This window comes from Plectrocnemia conspersa, unplaced genomic scaffold, assembly GCF_051122295.1.
Source record: "Plectrocnemia conspersa isolate PC_06_02 unplaced genomic scaffold, ASM5112229v1 ptg000011l, whole genome shotgun sequence".
NCBI classification, from domain to species: Eukaryota; Metazoa; Arthropoda; class Insecta; order Trichoptera; family Polycentropodidae; genus Plectrocnemia; species Plectrocnemia conspersa.
The window spans coordinates 10,758,388-10,774,200 of record NW_028277175.1 but is presented as its reverse complement, the minus strand read 5'-3'; the positions used below and the strand labels follow the sequence as shown (position 1 = coordinate 10,774,200).

Sequence of the window (15,813 nt, the reverse complement as noted above, 5' to 3'; positions counted from 1 at the left end):
CAATCATCCGGAAAATCTTAGTGAATGAATTCTTTTTAGTTTCATCTGATATTCTACAATTTAAAGCTGAAGCTATTAATAATAAAAATAAGAGTATATATTTTGCCAAATTTGGTTCATTCAGAGTTGAACTTTGTGATCTACAAACACACAGGACCCTACTACAAACCAAATGTATTCTTTTGAATATCTATTATACATATCTCCTATAACGAACTTATTTCGAAACTTTATCCAAAGAAATGTAGATTATTCATTAACACTGCGCTCGCTTAAATATTAAATTATTAGAACCAATTCAGTAAATCTGATAGTTTATCGGGGGAAGAGCTACATTATTCCATTACGTAAACCACCACTGTCGGTACTAAGGGTCCTACGAGTCCAACCTCATCGGGTAAGCTTACTCGACTATTACGTCACAGAGTAGTCCCCACCCGTAGTATTCGTTACTGTAACTAGTTTATGAGTTTTCACCGATCAACGCTTATGCACCTTGTGAGAGGCACTTTTACACTACTATTTCACACTGGGACAGACAGGCCCCTAGCATGTGGTAATCTAGCGCCCCGATCAAGTATAACACTTGTAAAGACAAATATATAAAACGAAAATACTTTAGTTATTTATTTTATTTATATTTTACATCAAATATTAAACATTATGGCTAACACGCAATATTAATTTTTAATTATTAATTTAAACAGATTCATAGATAATAAAAATCAATATTAAAAATACAGTTATCTAATTTTGAGATCGTAAATCTGTTTTATAATGTATAATAGTTCTTCTCTATTAAAAACAGGTATAAAATTATTTTAAATATTTGGTTAGGTCAAATTATAAAAAATATTCATAAAAATATATATTATTCAATTAATAAAATATAGTTAAATGCCAAATGTGAGATTTCTAGAAATTTGTATTATTTTAGAATGGGCAAAATTTTTGGTTATTATTTAATATACAACTACGTATAAGTAAATTTACAGGAAAATATAAGTTTGATTATGCTCAAGCAACAAACTTTTAAGCTTTTACATAGCTATCTACCTTGTAGCATGTATTTTAATATTACAAACATTTAATTTATAGATTTTATATTATTTATATATAAATTAATAACTAGCTATAATTAATATTTGGATTAGAATGAGAAGCTGAAAATAAAAATTATTTCGGTGGCCCTAATAGCATTTCTACGGTAATTTTATCTGGAAGAATGATGTCAGCATTATCGCTATGAATACTGGCAGATGACATGTCCTGACATATTTTAGCATCGCTCATTTCATCAGCGAGAGCCACGATTATGTCCAAAAGCAAATCTCTACTAAGCTTTTTCAACTGCGGTAATTTAGCAACCTGTAATAAATAAAATTGATTAATTTTCATATAAATGACAATTTCTTATCATATTCAAATAAAACTGTACCTTTGAAAAGTTATGAACTATCATACTCAAGGCATAATTCTTAATGTCAAAAGCTTGCATTTTATCAGCTGCTTGTAATATTGGTATGACGTTTTCGTATGTGACGTTGCTTTCTAAGTTTTGTTTGCAAAATGCTTGCAAACGATTATTCGTGAATCCTGAAAAATTAATAGAATGAGTATAAATTATTTAATTATTTTAAATACAAATCTAAAAATTATACCATAAAAGTGTGGTGCTTGAAAAAGGTACAACGAATCTTCCGGCGGCATTTTCGTTTCACCGTAATATATAAACTTTAGCAGAGAATCGAAAGATTCTTTCGAAGGACAAATATTAGCTATCTGTATCTAAGTATAATACAAAACATTAATATAAACACGTCATATAATTAGATTATTAGCACAATAAATAAACAAATTCATTACATTCACTGTATTATCGGCTGGCATAAAAGATCTAAACATTGCTTCGAAATATGTACAACGTGCCGCGAGCACCGCTTTATGAGCAGCTACCGTCTCATTGCCAACAATCAGATTCAAATCGCACAATTCAGCACCACCGCTCTTTAAAAATACTGCCATGTCTTGCTCCAACGTTGTCCCTAAACATAATAAAGTATGAAAATATTTCATCGTCTTAAATCGCAAATATTCGCAATACAATTAGTACCTTCACTAACTTCATCAGCAGGGTCAGGAGCGCACCGAGGAGTCGGTTGTTGCCGGCGTCTAATTATCTCTACCATCAAAGACTGCTCTAAAGTCTCGAACTCTGACGACATCACAATCGTGTTGTAATTTGATTCTTTCACAATGAATCTATGAAATATAATAATACAAAATAGTTTGAGATTATCATGTTAATCTATTTTATATGATTTCTTTGACAAACCTTAGACAATACTCCTTCACCGCTGGTAGGTCGCGAGTATGTGAAGCGTCCAACGCATGCAACACAGTATCCGGTCCAATTCCAGCGCGTAAATAGCGAGCGCACAATCTTTGCAAACGAGGTATTAGTAAACGAACACCTGCTCCGTAAACTTCCATTACTAATTCGACCATTGACGGACAGAATGGTTCGGCAACTAAAATAAGTTTATTATAATTGTTATATACATGAAAACTATGTTTGAAGCAAATCATAGTAATGATAATAATTACAACCTTTTTCGGTCGGATCAATACGATCAGTGTAAATGTATTTTAGTACCATACGAAAAGCTTCCGGTTCAGTTTCGGGTAATTTCACTTGAAGTAGTCTTCTCCGATTGCCCATACCGGATATCTCCATTTCTCTCTCGCGTATCTCCAAAGCATTTCTTAAATATAATAAATATATATATGTGATTCAAAGTGTTTATTACATAATATATTTAAATATTCTTTATTTACTTTATTTTATTTTTGAGAAACACTGATCTAGCTGCTACCATGGCCAAGTGACACGGCACAGGAACTTCATCAACTCCGACAAGAAACTCAACATCGTAAAACTGTCCAGAGTTTAACAATCGACCAAAGTCTTCGTGCAGAGTGCATTTTGGATATGAAGAAAACTATAAATACAATTAACGTATCTTTAACAATGTAATAGTGTACATAATACTTTGATTTATTGTGTTTAGCATACTTGGAATTTGAACATTTCTCCGCTGCGTACATTATTATCGACAGTACCGCCAAATATATACATAGCATCGCTTACTACAGCGCTAGCGTGGAATAATCGTCCAGACGGCACTTGAGAGTCTGGTGATGGATTTATTATTGACCTGAATGTTTAAACAAATGTTTAATACAAATATTTAAGTATTTTTAATTGTATTAAGCGAGCAATTACCATGTTTGCGTATCTAAATCGTAAGCGTGAAGCTCATTCGGTAACGTTCCGTCTGCTGAACCGCCGAACACATAAAGATGACGACCGTGAAATAGCATTGTGTGACCGTATCTTCGTGGAGGAGCAGGAGGTGCTCCTCTCAATATGTGCTCGGTGGATATACGGGTCCATCTGCGATATTAAATTATAAATTAATTTCCCAATTAATAATTTATATACAAAATAAGTCAATAAACTTACACTCTCTCTTTGAAATTGAACTGAAATAATTTATTGGTTATTTTGGCACCACTCTGCCCACTGAAAACGTACATATTTCCACGAGCTACGGCGGTTGGAAAATTGCAGCAAGTTGGAGGACATTGTCCTTTTTGTTCAATTTTTTCCCATTGTCTATTTTCACCCTATAATTTAAAAACAAGATAAAAACTAATATTATGTATCGATGCCAGTAGAGTAAATTAAAAATAAAAACAGTACTTGAATGTTTGAGCTGACGGTAAAGGAGAAATTTTCAAGGAAACAGTTGTTAGGAATAATATACCATGCTGAGGAAAATAAAACGTTATTCTTTAGTTGCAAGATGACAGCCCTTAGCCCAATGCATTACAACCGTGTAAACATAGTTAACAACTAATAAGTAAGTAGTGACACACCAGACTAAAATTAGTGATATTTATTTTATTAACTCTTTGAGTAGTGAGTTAATTTATACACATTCGTTATTTTGTCCCTATAGACCTGGGATAATTTTACGTATTTTTCTGTTATTTATTTATTATAATTTTATATAGTATTTATAGTAAATTATAGAAAAAATTCAGTGATTCTCAGCGTTTTATTTCTTTAATTTATTTTACTACTTTTTTATATTACTATGTTTTAATAATTTACTTTAACACTTTTCCATTATTAAATTTCGTCAATTTATTTTGCATATTTTTTATATATTATTTGGCTTTTGTAGATTTTTTTATATCAATTCAGAGGTTCTAAATATATTTTATAAAATGAATATAAAAGATATTTTATGTTCACTTATTTCATACTTTAATTTATGGATATTATTGAAATCATTCATATTAAACCATATTTAAAAAAATATATATAAATAAATGTTTTTAATTTATTATTTTGTTATACATGTAAATATATAACTATCCAGGGTACCTCAAAACAGTAAGATCGACCATCATACATGTACGGCGATACCGCTCAAAGGGTTAATTATACAGCTTACAATCAATAGATGTCACTATACACATCCTGGCTTAATTTTATTTTAATTATTAATCACAATATTCATGTGAGATTAGTACCTAAGAAAATCTAATCTGCGATAATCAATCGAAATTATAATTAAATAATAACCACTAATTCCAATCTCCCAAACATGATGATGGCAAAAAGAACCTAAGAAGACTGGGAAGAAGTTATTACTCTTTAAAATCATTAAAAATACTTGAAAGATTCACTCAACCCCTTTTTGGTCATGCCCAAGTTAACTCGGAAATTTGTATTTTTTGAATTCTCATCTCAAGAATCAGCAAATTGCTAGAGAAAATTATCATAGCATTTTTATGTTAAAAATAAAATTTATACGAATATTTTTAAATGTTTTATAATGGCTGCATATTTTTATACTACTGCATAGAAAGGGGTGGGTCTGTGAAAGAAGTTTCTGAGTGATGTTTAAAAATGTTCTGTGACCAGGAAGTGGTTCAAATACAAGGAAAACCAATACATAATATTTATATACTAACTATGAGATTTATAGTCCACATATCATTCAATCTAGCATTTCCATCGTAGCCTCCGTAAATCCACAATTTATCGTCATACACAGCTGCTCCGTGTGCCGATCGAGCGCCCGGATACCTTTTAAATAAATATAAATATAAACATAAATAATTATAAAATTTTTATAAAAACTTCAATCTTCACTCACTTTCCGGTAAACTTCCACTCGACCCATTGTCCATTTTGAAATTTATATTCGAACAAATCATTCTTATTTGTGAGATTCGAATTTGCCAAGATATCGCCGGTGTATCCTCCGAAAACGAACATCGAAGAACCGTAGACCTATCAAAACATAAACTGGATACTGCAGTACGATTACTCAATATTGATTTAAATAAAATGAAAACCTACCACAGCGGAATGATGATATCTAGGAGCGGGAGGCAAACCAATAGAAAATGCTCTGACCCATGATTTTTCTTTGACGTCGAACCGCAGCAAGTCGTTCAGCATAGACTTACTGTTATCGCCGCCGAAAACGTATATGGAATCTTTGTAAGCCACAACCGTATGCTTGCTCCGTCTAAAATAAAATATCGCATAAAATACCATCGACTTGTCGAATATTATTAAAGTACAGATGACGCACCTCGCCCCTACGAATTCATCACATTCCAACATGCGTTTCCATCTATGCACTGTTTCGAACGGTCCAAATTCTAAAGTGAGGCTGTTCTCTAGTTCGTTGCCATCCGTGGGAGTTTCGGCCATCACTCGACTGATAAAAGAATCATTATATATTATTCGACAGTCGATTATTGATGTGACACATTTTTCGCATAAAATGGCCGACGCGCGTCAATGGACAAAAGGAATATCAATATTTCATTCAGATTCGCACTTACGGTGAATCAGAATCGGTCGCCCCGTTTGATATATTCGGAAATATTACGGATCAAGCGACATATCGGAGGAAGGCGGATTATTGACTTTTGCAAACTTTGACATTTAAGTATCAGTTTTAAAGAATGAAACATAAGCGTACTATTTAAGGCCAAATACGGGAGGGGGGGCTTTGTAATAAAAACGATAAAGAATTCAATCGCTTGCTGCTTTGTATAAAAATCTGTTTGGATAATTTTAATTGATTCAGTTAGTGTTAGAGTTCCTAAAAACAAATTTATACGTTACGAGCCAACTTAATTGACTCAAAAAATTACGTTGTGTATTTAAAACTTTTTAACAAATTTTATAATAAAAATCTACAACCTAGAAACGCATCATGTTTATCCCGCTTAATAGTATTGTTGTGAATGTTACTTGTTTTTTAAATCTACTTTTATTATTTTAGTTACAGTTTCTTATGTGTCACATGTAGGATTAAGTATAGAAGCATTAAAAATAATAGCACTGTTTTTTATGTTTGTTTACTTAAATAATGCAGATTTATTTTTATTAGTCTTTTATTTCTGAAAAGGGGGTGGAAATAAATAAATATAAAAACTGAAATATATTGGGACTGCACAGAAATGGTTTATTATTTATTTACTTATATTACTCTTGTTTTTCCATGCGATACAATCAATACTCGGGAATGCAAACGCTCATAATTAAATGGGATACAAAAACGAAGTTCTTCCAGACTCTCGAGATCGTGTATATTCCATACCAGCAACTTGAATAAAAGCTACCTAAGTACACTCATCGACACGACTCGAGAAGATGATATCCCGACATAAATATTACATGTTTTTTCTTCTAACGTATTTATTGTCTTTTCCATAGAATATCGGTTAACTTTTATCATCTTCATTGTACTTGTTACTGCGCTCATTTCGATATCATATTCTGCTGAAGTCTTAGTATCGCTGAAATGGTCGTTAACTTTGAACATTTTAAAATCAGGATAGTCGGAAACGACTAATATTTCAATATTATATTTTTTCACTAGACAGGGTATACCACAGTTCGTCATTTTTATCCAAAGGATCAAGAAAAAATAACTAACCTTTCGAAAAAGTTTCAAAAATATATGTAATTATATTGATACTTTTTGAAAAAGAAGCAATTATTACAAAGAAAATAAATGATAACAAAAATAAAATATGCAGATCAGATGAAATACAAGCGTGAATGACGTCCTCTCTCGATCATTGATGCAACACAGCTAATACGCAAAATCAAATGCTTATACAAATAGCAAAGATATAATATTGTAAAAACGAAATTTTAGAAAGGTAATATTTGTTTTTATTGATACGTTAAATGAGAATAGTGTTTTGTCTTTCTATACAGAGTAAAAGTGTGGACGCTTAAAATAAATAGCGATGTGATTCATCAATGAAGAAAAATCGAAAAATTATAAAAAGGACATTTTTGATGAAAAACTTACGACAGAGGTTTGGAAAGAGAAAATATAAAATAATAATAATGTAGCTAGAATAATTACTAACGTTAGATTATTTTTTATTCTGAAATTGATTTTTACTACAATAATTTTGGAGATTTGAAGAATATTACTTTGAAATAAAAAATGTCATTTTGGTGCGTTTAGTAATAATATTATATATGATTTTATTCGCGTGCAAATAATTCGATCGTTAAAATGCAATCTCTGGAAAAATGTATAAAAGTACATATGTGAATGAAAAATGAAGGGAAATAGATATTTTTCGGGGGTAAAACGACTGAATTAAAACCCTCTATGTCTTTATGAGTAATTGTTGTAGATTTTTGTGAATTTAGATGCAATAAAAGCATTTATTCGAGTTCGATCGCGACCAGTGTTGCCATAGGTCGACGGAAGTAGGCGGTGGTGGCGGAGCGGCTGTCGCGGCTAGCGGACGGAGGCCATCTTGCGGCGGCTGGCTTTGCTCTCGGCTCATCGGAAGGCATCGGGCGCACCTCGCATCTCGAGCGCACCTAGAGCGACAAGATGACGCAGCGCGAGGACAACGTTTACCGTGCCAAGCTCGCCGAGCAGGCGGAGCGATACGACGGTGAGTAATTCGACGCCGACTTTTTCTCGGTCGCCGTTCGCCGACGCCGGGACGCGACGCCGCTTTTGCGCGTTTAAGTTGAAATATCTCGCATCGGTCGAGCCGATTTGACAGTCGTCGAAGGCGGGCATCGTCTCGTTTCGATATCGGATCAATTCGTCGCGGAGACGGTTTCGGAGACTGGCGAGACGAAGAATGAAGATGGGCGATTCGTCACGTGCCGGTGGCGCTCGAAGGTCGCCGCTATCGGATTTTGTCGATTTGGCTGATTTTTCGCATGTGCGAATCGATACGCCGGTAACGGTCGAACGCGCGCGCTCGTAGCGCCCGAGAGGTCGAGCGGTCGAGCGGTGATCGTCGGCGTTACTTTTTTTGAATTTGAATGAATCGTTATATTTTTTTTATCGACGGCAGCCGGTTGCGCCGCCATTAGTCACCGTCGTGTCATCGCGACGCATTATGACGACACCTTGCGCGTTAGTCATAGTCGTAGGCATGGGCATAGGCGCTCGGCGGAGAAAGTCGGTATTCCCGACCTTGGTTCGAGGGACTCGGCTGGGGTCTCGCTGACCCTGACCCCGGATTTTCCTTCGCCGCGTCCTTAGAGGCGAGGCGCGGGGGCGGAAGGGCGCGGGCGGGGCGAGCCGAGTCGAGCCTCGTATTGATCTGTCTGCGCGCGCCGCCCGAATCGGCGTGTCCTTTTCCCGAACTATCTTTTTCTCGTTTTTTTGCATTGCCATTGCTATTTTCCGAATTGCAAAATGTGAAAAGGCCGATTTAGACTTGTTGCCGTTGCTATTGCCGTCGCCGTCACGCCCTCACGCCCATGCGAGATAAGCGATTCGGCAAAATGAGGGTGCAGCATAATATCCATTTTCCTAAATATTTTTTTAAATAAATGGAGTATACATTCTTCTGGGAAAAGAAATAACGCTTTTAAAGGCCCTTCAAAATGTAAAATGGGGAGGGGGGGGGGTAAAAAATTGATTAATTATTTAAGTAATACAATATTCAGAATACTCGATCCTTTTCTAGAACATAATGATTATCCAATAGGTCTAACTCGCAAGCATGGCTAAAAAATGTGAAACACCACTGCTACATTATGTAACGCATTTATGTATTATCAATTGTTTTAAATCTGATTTTGTCACATTCATTTTTCTAAATTCCAATATTGCTTTGCAAGTTTTAATAATGAGATTAAATTTCATGCACTAATATATTTGTTCATCGACTGGAAGATTTTACATTGAATTTGTTGAAAGCAGGTTCTGAAAATGTAAAGTCTACAGTTAACTAGATTAATTTCGTGTATCCTTGCTGGACTGACTAGTCTGAAATCTACAAAAAAGATTTTCACGCTGCTTGTCTTCCCCATTGTATTTATTAATTTTCATTAACTAAATCTGGCTAAAAAAATATTATTCTTTATGTATAACATAAAGAACAATAATTAGTGTTGCTATTAGATGAATTTAGAGTTGCACTAGCAATAATTTAGGTATAATTTAGTCATTCTACAGACTCAAATGACAACTGCCGGGTCAGGTAGTCCATGGGTTGAATAGTCTTTTTGAACTCTCGATTTTAACCATGTGAAAACTAAAGCTTATTGTGTTACCACGTGTAGAATAAAATTATGTAATATACGAAATAAAATACGACATAATTAGTGCATACTTTGCCTAGTCATTGTATACTTGATCGAAATTTAACACTAACTGTAACATATAGACATGGAAATCATTAAATATCACTATTTTTTCGGTGTGACAAAGCCATAATTTATTTAAGTTAATTTTACCGACAAAGGAAGTTGAATTTATGCTTCCAATTATATGTAAATATTTTTTTAAATAAAAATAAAACATTTTAGCTGCAAATTAATTTTGATTTTACACTTAATTTAAAACTTACGCAAATTTTTTTATTATATTTTTAAATTCAAAAGTTATATATTTTCTTATAACATGGCGTTTCGCGAAATTCTCGCAAAACTGCCTGTTATGCTGCACGCAAAGAAAAACGACCAGTCCGTCAGTGTTAAAGTTAGTTTCTAATTTTTATATGGACATTTATACATACTGCATTTTATTCATAAAAAAATCCGGCAAATAAACGAAAATAAAACCTATAATACTCGCTGGTACTAAAAATTGTAAGAAATATTGTCAAAAAAATAAGTTATGAATCGAAAACAGTGATTTCGGCAAAGCTGTTATTCTACGTATCAGCATATGTTTTACCAGTACCAAAATAGTGTAATTTCAAAAAAATATACCTCGATTACGATTAGTTTGTCATTTAAACATTAATATCGATTTAAAAGTCTTGGAAAAGGACCACATTTTCAATGGTTTTCAACATTGAAGGTCACCTGGAGAATTTGGGTTAACAAAGAAACAGCTTCTCCATCTTCCATTTCTGAAGCAATTTTTTTTTACAAATAGCTTGCGAAACTTCATTGCAATTAATGAGTGAACAACAATGTGTACTTCTGTAACATACTATATACCTGAACTCATCCTTAATTTCTTTACGCAGTCCTCTTGAGTACATTTATTCACATTTCTTCTGAGACAAACACAGACATCAAATACTCTTTTGCATTACTGGGCCTCGATTTTAGCATGAATGTTTCACTTGAATTGAATTCTTAAATTAATAGTTTTTCTAAAGTCTGTAATTTCTAAATTACTTATATTCGAAATTCCACTTCAGAGAGAAAATAATGGTTTTATGATTGTGGATAAATATATTTTTTTTTATTATATATCAATTGTATATTATCGTTAGTTATTTGTCCGCGCAACTTTTACATTAAAAATCATGCTAGTCCCAAATGCAACTTAAGGATAAAAAATATAACTTTTACAATTATTATATCATATACACCAGATTTCTGAAATTTCTTGTCAGCATGAATGTTCCGGTTGGACTGCTCAATTGTTCGAGGTTTGTTGGCATACGCTGGCCCTTTAAAAAAGCAAAAAATATATAATTGGTGAATGTAGATGCCAAGCCAAATCAGAATTTCTTGAACCTTTTTCGTTCTCGAAAAAGTCCATATTCACTTTAGCTGTGTGCACAGTAACTCCCATCAGTCAACACTGTTTCTCATAACATGAACAACATCTAAGCATTGAAAAGCTTCAAAATGTGTAGGACCAAAATCACCCTTCCCAACAATTTTGTCTGTGGATTATAAGTCGGATACAGCCTCGCTTAATACGTTGTATATACCATATCAAAATCAATTCATAGGTGAGAATTAAAACATTATTTTACTGAATAATCTAAAAGTAATGTCATTATTAATAATAATAAAAAAAATCAAAGATATAGTCTTGTTAAAGCAATCAAGATTTTAGACCAATAAAAAATGCTTTTATGTAAATTAAAGTTATGCCATTTTCATTACTACTTTGAGCAAGTTTAAGACATTCAATGCTTGAGAACACAGCTCCTGTGTTCTTTAGTACTGTAAACATATTGTCGTATTGAATGTGTTAATTTCTCCTTCACTCAAAAGTATATTCAATAAATGGAAATTATACACCTAGACAAGTTAATGTTTTAAATTTATGATATTAATTAAAAACTAAATTCGCGGTTTTGACTCGCCCTACATATGGAAATACTTCACGGGATGTTCGTTGTTTCTAATTTAGTTTATTTGTACACTTATCATCACTTCCTCTTACCATCTAAAATGTAATACGCACATCAGCTCAATTATAACATTGTGCCAAATGATAGTGTAAGTGCCATTTGTTTGAAAATCAACAATCTAACATCTAAATTAAACACTAATTATGTATCTCTGTGTAAGATTGGTACTAATTCTGCTCGTTAGATATTACATTGTTTATTTATTGCTAAGTAATTTTTTGCAAATTAATTTATTATATTACTATTCCTCTTAATGACGAAAATTCCAATTTAATGCGTCGAATTCTCTAATGAGCGTAATTAATAATAGATTTTGCATATTCCGACATTTTATTAATAATTTATTTTTCTCACAGAAATGGTAGAAGCAATGAAGAAGGTTGCTTCTTTGAACGTCGAGCTTACTGTGGAAGAAAGGAACCTTCTATCGGTTGCCTACAAAAACGTCATCGGAGCACGCCGAGCTTCCTGGAGAATAATATCTTCCATAGAACAGAAGGAAGAGAACAAGGTAAACCCGCATGCCTTCTATGCGTTGTAACAGATTATTCAGATTTAACGAAATGTTAAACATTTATTTTATTGTAACAGGGAGCCGAAGATAAATTGACTATGATTAGAGCATACCGAAGCCAAGTGGAGAAGGAACTCCGGGATATTTGCTCTGACATCTTGAGCGTCCTGGATAACCATCTAATTCAGTTTGCCACTAGTGGCGAATCTAAAGTTTTTTACTATAAAATGAAGGTGTGTATTTTTCTTTCAATCGCAACAGTAGTACGTTATTGGATGCTTATTAGATATGCTTTCATTACAGGGTGACTACCACCGTTATCTTGCCGAATTCGCCACCGGCAACGACCGAAAAGACGCAGCGGAAAATTCCTTGATCGCCTACAAGGGCGCGAGTGACATCGCGATGGTCGAATTACCACCTACTCACCCCATCCGCCTCGGTCTCGCATTAAACTTTTCCGTAAGATTTATTTTTCTATTCAAATGTCGGTCTCTGTTCGGATTCGAGCTAACAGGTGTCCGTTTTTAGGTATTCTATTATGAGATCTTGAATAGTCCCGATCGTGCTTGTCGATTGGCAAAGGCGGCTTTCGACGACGCCATCGCCGAGCTCGACACCCTCTCTGAAGATAGTTACAAAGATTCTACGCTCATCATGCAACTTCTCAGGGATAACCTTACACTCTGGACTTCCGACATGCAAGGAGACGGTGAGTTACTTTCCTAATTTTTTTATTTCAATTTACTCGATTGCGATACGATAACAATGTTTATTTTTTATATCAGGTGATACAGAACAAAAAGAACAGCTGCAGGACGTCGAAGACCAAGACGTGTCGTAATGCAACTATAATGCATAACATAATAAACACTTAGAATATAAGAACCAGCCCTCAGTGCCAGTGTAAAGATATTACATCACAGACTTTACTCCGAGGCTCAAATAACATTGAAAATAATTTAAACTTGCGAGCAAACCATAGTTTTAAAAAATATGTAATAATCATTGAGGATCATTTGTATTGTCTCTTGGTATGTCTCATGGTGTTACATTTATCCACAATTTCGTATGTTCGTTTTCGATTATTTCGTCACGTTTAATCGGTACATGCTCTTTCAAGTTGTGTTTTCGTTTCGACGTCGGCCCGGTCGCACGACTCTAGGGTAAATTTCTCTATGATCAGTATTAATTTTCATTGTCATCTAGATAAGCGTAAGAGAAATGTGACGTATCTATTGCAAGTTTACGTTCGTACATCGAGCATATCAGCCGAGTCTTCATTACGATAAAGTTTCCCGTGAACGATGAGAACTTACGTATACTAATATGTATTGAATACGTGTCGCATGTATTGATAGTGTTAAATTTTGTATTGAATATTTTTTTACGTAACGAAAACATGTTTTAAGAGCTTCAGTGGTGAATCACTGTGAATTGTGGGTAAGTCTTTTTGGTAAAAAAAAATTAGTGGAATATCATATGTAATAATATATCCGTTTTCTACGCTATTACAATAATGTATACCCCTCCTTCCATACGCGAAATAGAGCACCGCTAGAGAGACATACCTGTTGGGCAATTGTTTTTCACATTCCGACTAAACAGATTATTTTTACAATGTTAATGGTTAAATTTTAAAAAACGATTCTCTTGGCGTACGTCACGAGTTTTGAATTTGTGCGGTCTGAGGATTAGCAAAAAGTGTTTCGCGACCTTAGTAGTTGTCTGGACATCCGCTTCGGTTGGACTTTGCGCGGAATATACGGCATGCATAGACTTAGAAAAGTTTTAACCCGTAGATGCATTTAGACCCTGTCATCAGTGTACGCTTAACGATGTTGATTTATCTTCGATATTCATCTTCTATAGAAACGTTAGTCTTTGTTCGTCCGGTGTTAACTTTTCTTCCATAACGTATTATACTTTTACGGTTACGATGTTAGTACGCGCAAATTTTTAAGATAAATATTACAGTAACGAGTCGAGCAGAGTTAACGGCGAATAGAATAAATTCGAGGCCTATGTGTCAACTTTGAGGCGGATGGCGCGGCTACAGCACTGAGGAATCTTATTTAGTTATGTCATCCAAATTAAATTAACGATCATACTTGAACTTAATTAAGTGATAGTGTACACTGTATCATTATTATTAGCTTTACTTATCAAGGTGTCGCTTGCGCCTCGGCGCCGTCTCTCTGTATGTGTGCGTGTGATGTGGCGTGTATGTGTCCTGTATGTACATGAGCGCGTATGGATGTTTGACGTGAACGTATGCAGTAGGGTGTGTGAGCGGTTAGCTGATGCTGGGGTTTTTGTCACTCGTACATCTTTGTCAAAGGCGTCGACGCGATCTGATAATTAAAAATCGTTAGCGAATAACGAACGTGACACTTCATCTCAACGTTATCGAGTATGAGGAACAGTTTCGAAATATCATACGAACGTCTTCAAATATACGCACCAGTGGTCGGCAACGTAACGAAAAGTCAGCAAGCCCGCTTAGCGCCGCATAATTTTATTAATAAATAAATTGGATATTTTATTATGTTTATTATGTACATTATTCATATTTAAGTTTTAATAAATAATTTAAATGAAACGATCAATTTTTAATGCTTCATTACGATAACGCCCATACCTTCATTCCTTGTACTAACCGCGGTTGCCGACTGCTGTATGTCATCGTTACTTGTATTCTTATCGTATGCGATACTTAAAAGTTCAGTCGACCGATTGTGAGTAAATTAACTGTTGCATTTTATATATCAGTATTATGACAATTTACAAATGGTTATTTGTGGATGTGATCATTTATTATAATCGTTTTCGTATTTTTTTTAATATGCTTTATGGCCGTCGAGAAATTGTGTAGTTAATATATATTGTATTGTATTTTGTTAACGAAGGGACATAACTGAAGGTGAATTTTAATTTCTTAACGGATTGCTTGTCACGATTGGTAAAAATGTTTTTTTTTTTCTAAAAATTACACTTGACCGCTTTACTTATATACGGAATGTATTTTGTTGCTAATCATAGTGGTAGAATCCAGTATATTTTTTTCTGTTCGCACTTAATAAATTAAAGTATGTATTAAAACGCATTATTTGACTGGTTCTGTGTTTAATTTGCACGGAAAGTTGTGGTGAGTTTACTGCGACGACGTGAGTAGCGCTTTGTTTTTTTTATATGATGAAAATTGAAACTGTGTTTGATTTTACATATTTATATAAATAACGACAGAAAAGTTTCCAAATTCATTCATAAAAATGCACTGCTCTAAAAATTTATTTGACTAACGAGAGGAACGTTTATAACTGTATCATGATTATTTCAATTCAATAAAATATTTTAAACCGTCATTTTTGTATTACTTAAATTCCATAATATTCCGCATTTTTAAACCAATTTTTCTCCTTATAAATCCTATCATTAAATCCAAATTTCATTTCAAAAGCTAAGTTATGTTTAAATCGTATGTTACTTAAGGCGCATATATGTCGCGTGAAAAAATGGTCATGTGATTGATCATTACTTTGGAATTTCGTTGTTTCTGTGGCGCAGTTGTTTATCACGATTGTTTTTTATCTTAG

General features: G+C 33.9%; 2 protein-coding genes across 3 annotated transcripts; one reads left to right on the top strand and one right to left on the bottom strand.

Moving 5' to 3' along the window:
- Nucleotides 1–603: 603 nt before the first annotated feature.
- Nucleotides 604–6,095, bottom strand: Lztr1 (Leucine zipper like transcription regulator 1). 2 transcript variants are annotated; one of them, XM_088198810.1, is made up of 16 exons: nt 5,935–6,095; nt 5,679–5,807; nt 5,441–5,612; nt 5,235–5,371; nt 5,050–5,164; nt 3,527–3,690; nt 3,287–3,457; nt 3,077–3,218; nt 2,839–3,002; nt 2,611–2,765; nt 2,336–2,531; nt 2,114–2,262; nt 1,867–2,045; nt 1,662–1,788; nt 1,439–1,596; nt 604–1,368 (listed from the first exon to the last, which is right to left on the bottom strand). In XM_088198810.1, the coding sequence occupies exons 2-16, from the start codon at nt 5,798–5,800 to the stop codon at nt 1,177–1,179; spliced, it is 2,343 nt and encodes a 780-aa protein (XP_088054936.1). In that variant the 5' UTR covers nt 5,801–5,807; nt 5,935–6,095; the 3' UTR covers nt 604–1,176. The 2 variants fall into 2 exon arrangements, with proteins under 2 accessions (XP_088054936.1, XP_088054937.1); XM_088198811.1 differs by having other exon boundaries at nt 1,662–1,782.
- Nucleotides 6,096–7,858: 1,763 nt separating this feature from the next.
- Nucleotides 7,859–15,582, top strand: 14-3-3epsilon (tyrosine 3-monooxygenase/tryptophan 5-monooxygenase activation protein epsilon). Its single transcript, XM_088198812.1, has 6 exons — nt 7,859–8,028; nt 12,060–12,214; nt 12,295–12,450; nt 12,521–12,679; nt 12,749–12,929; nt 13,006–15,582. The coding sequence occupies exons 1-6, from the start codon at nt 7,965–7,967 to the stop codon at nt 13,059–13,061; spliced, it is 771 nt and encodes a 256-aa protein (XP_088054938.1). The 5' UTR covers nt 7,859–7,964; the 3' UTR covers nt 13,062–15,582.
- Nucleotides 15,583–15,813: the final 231 nt, after the last annotated feature.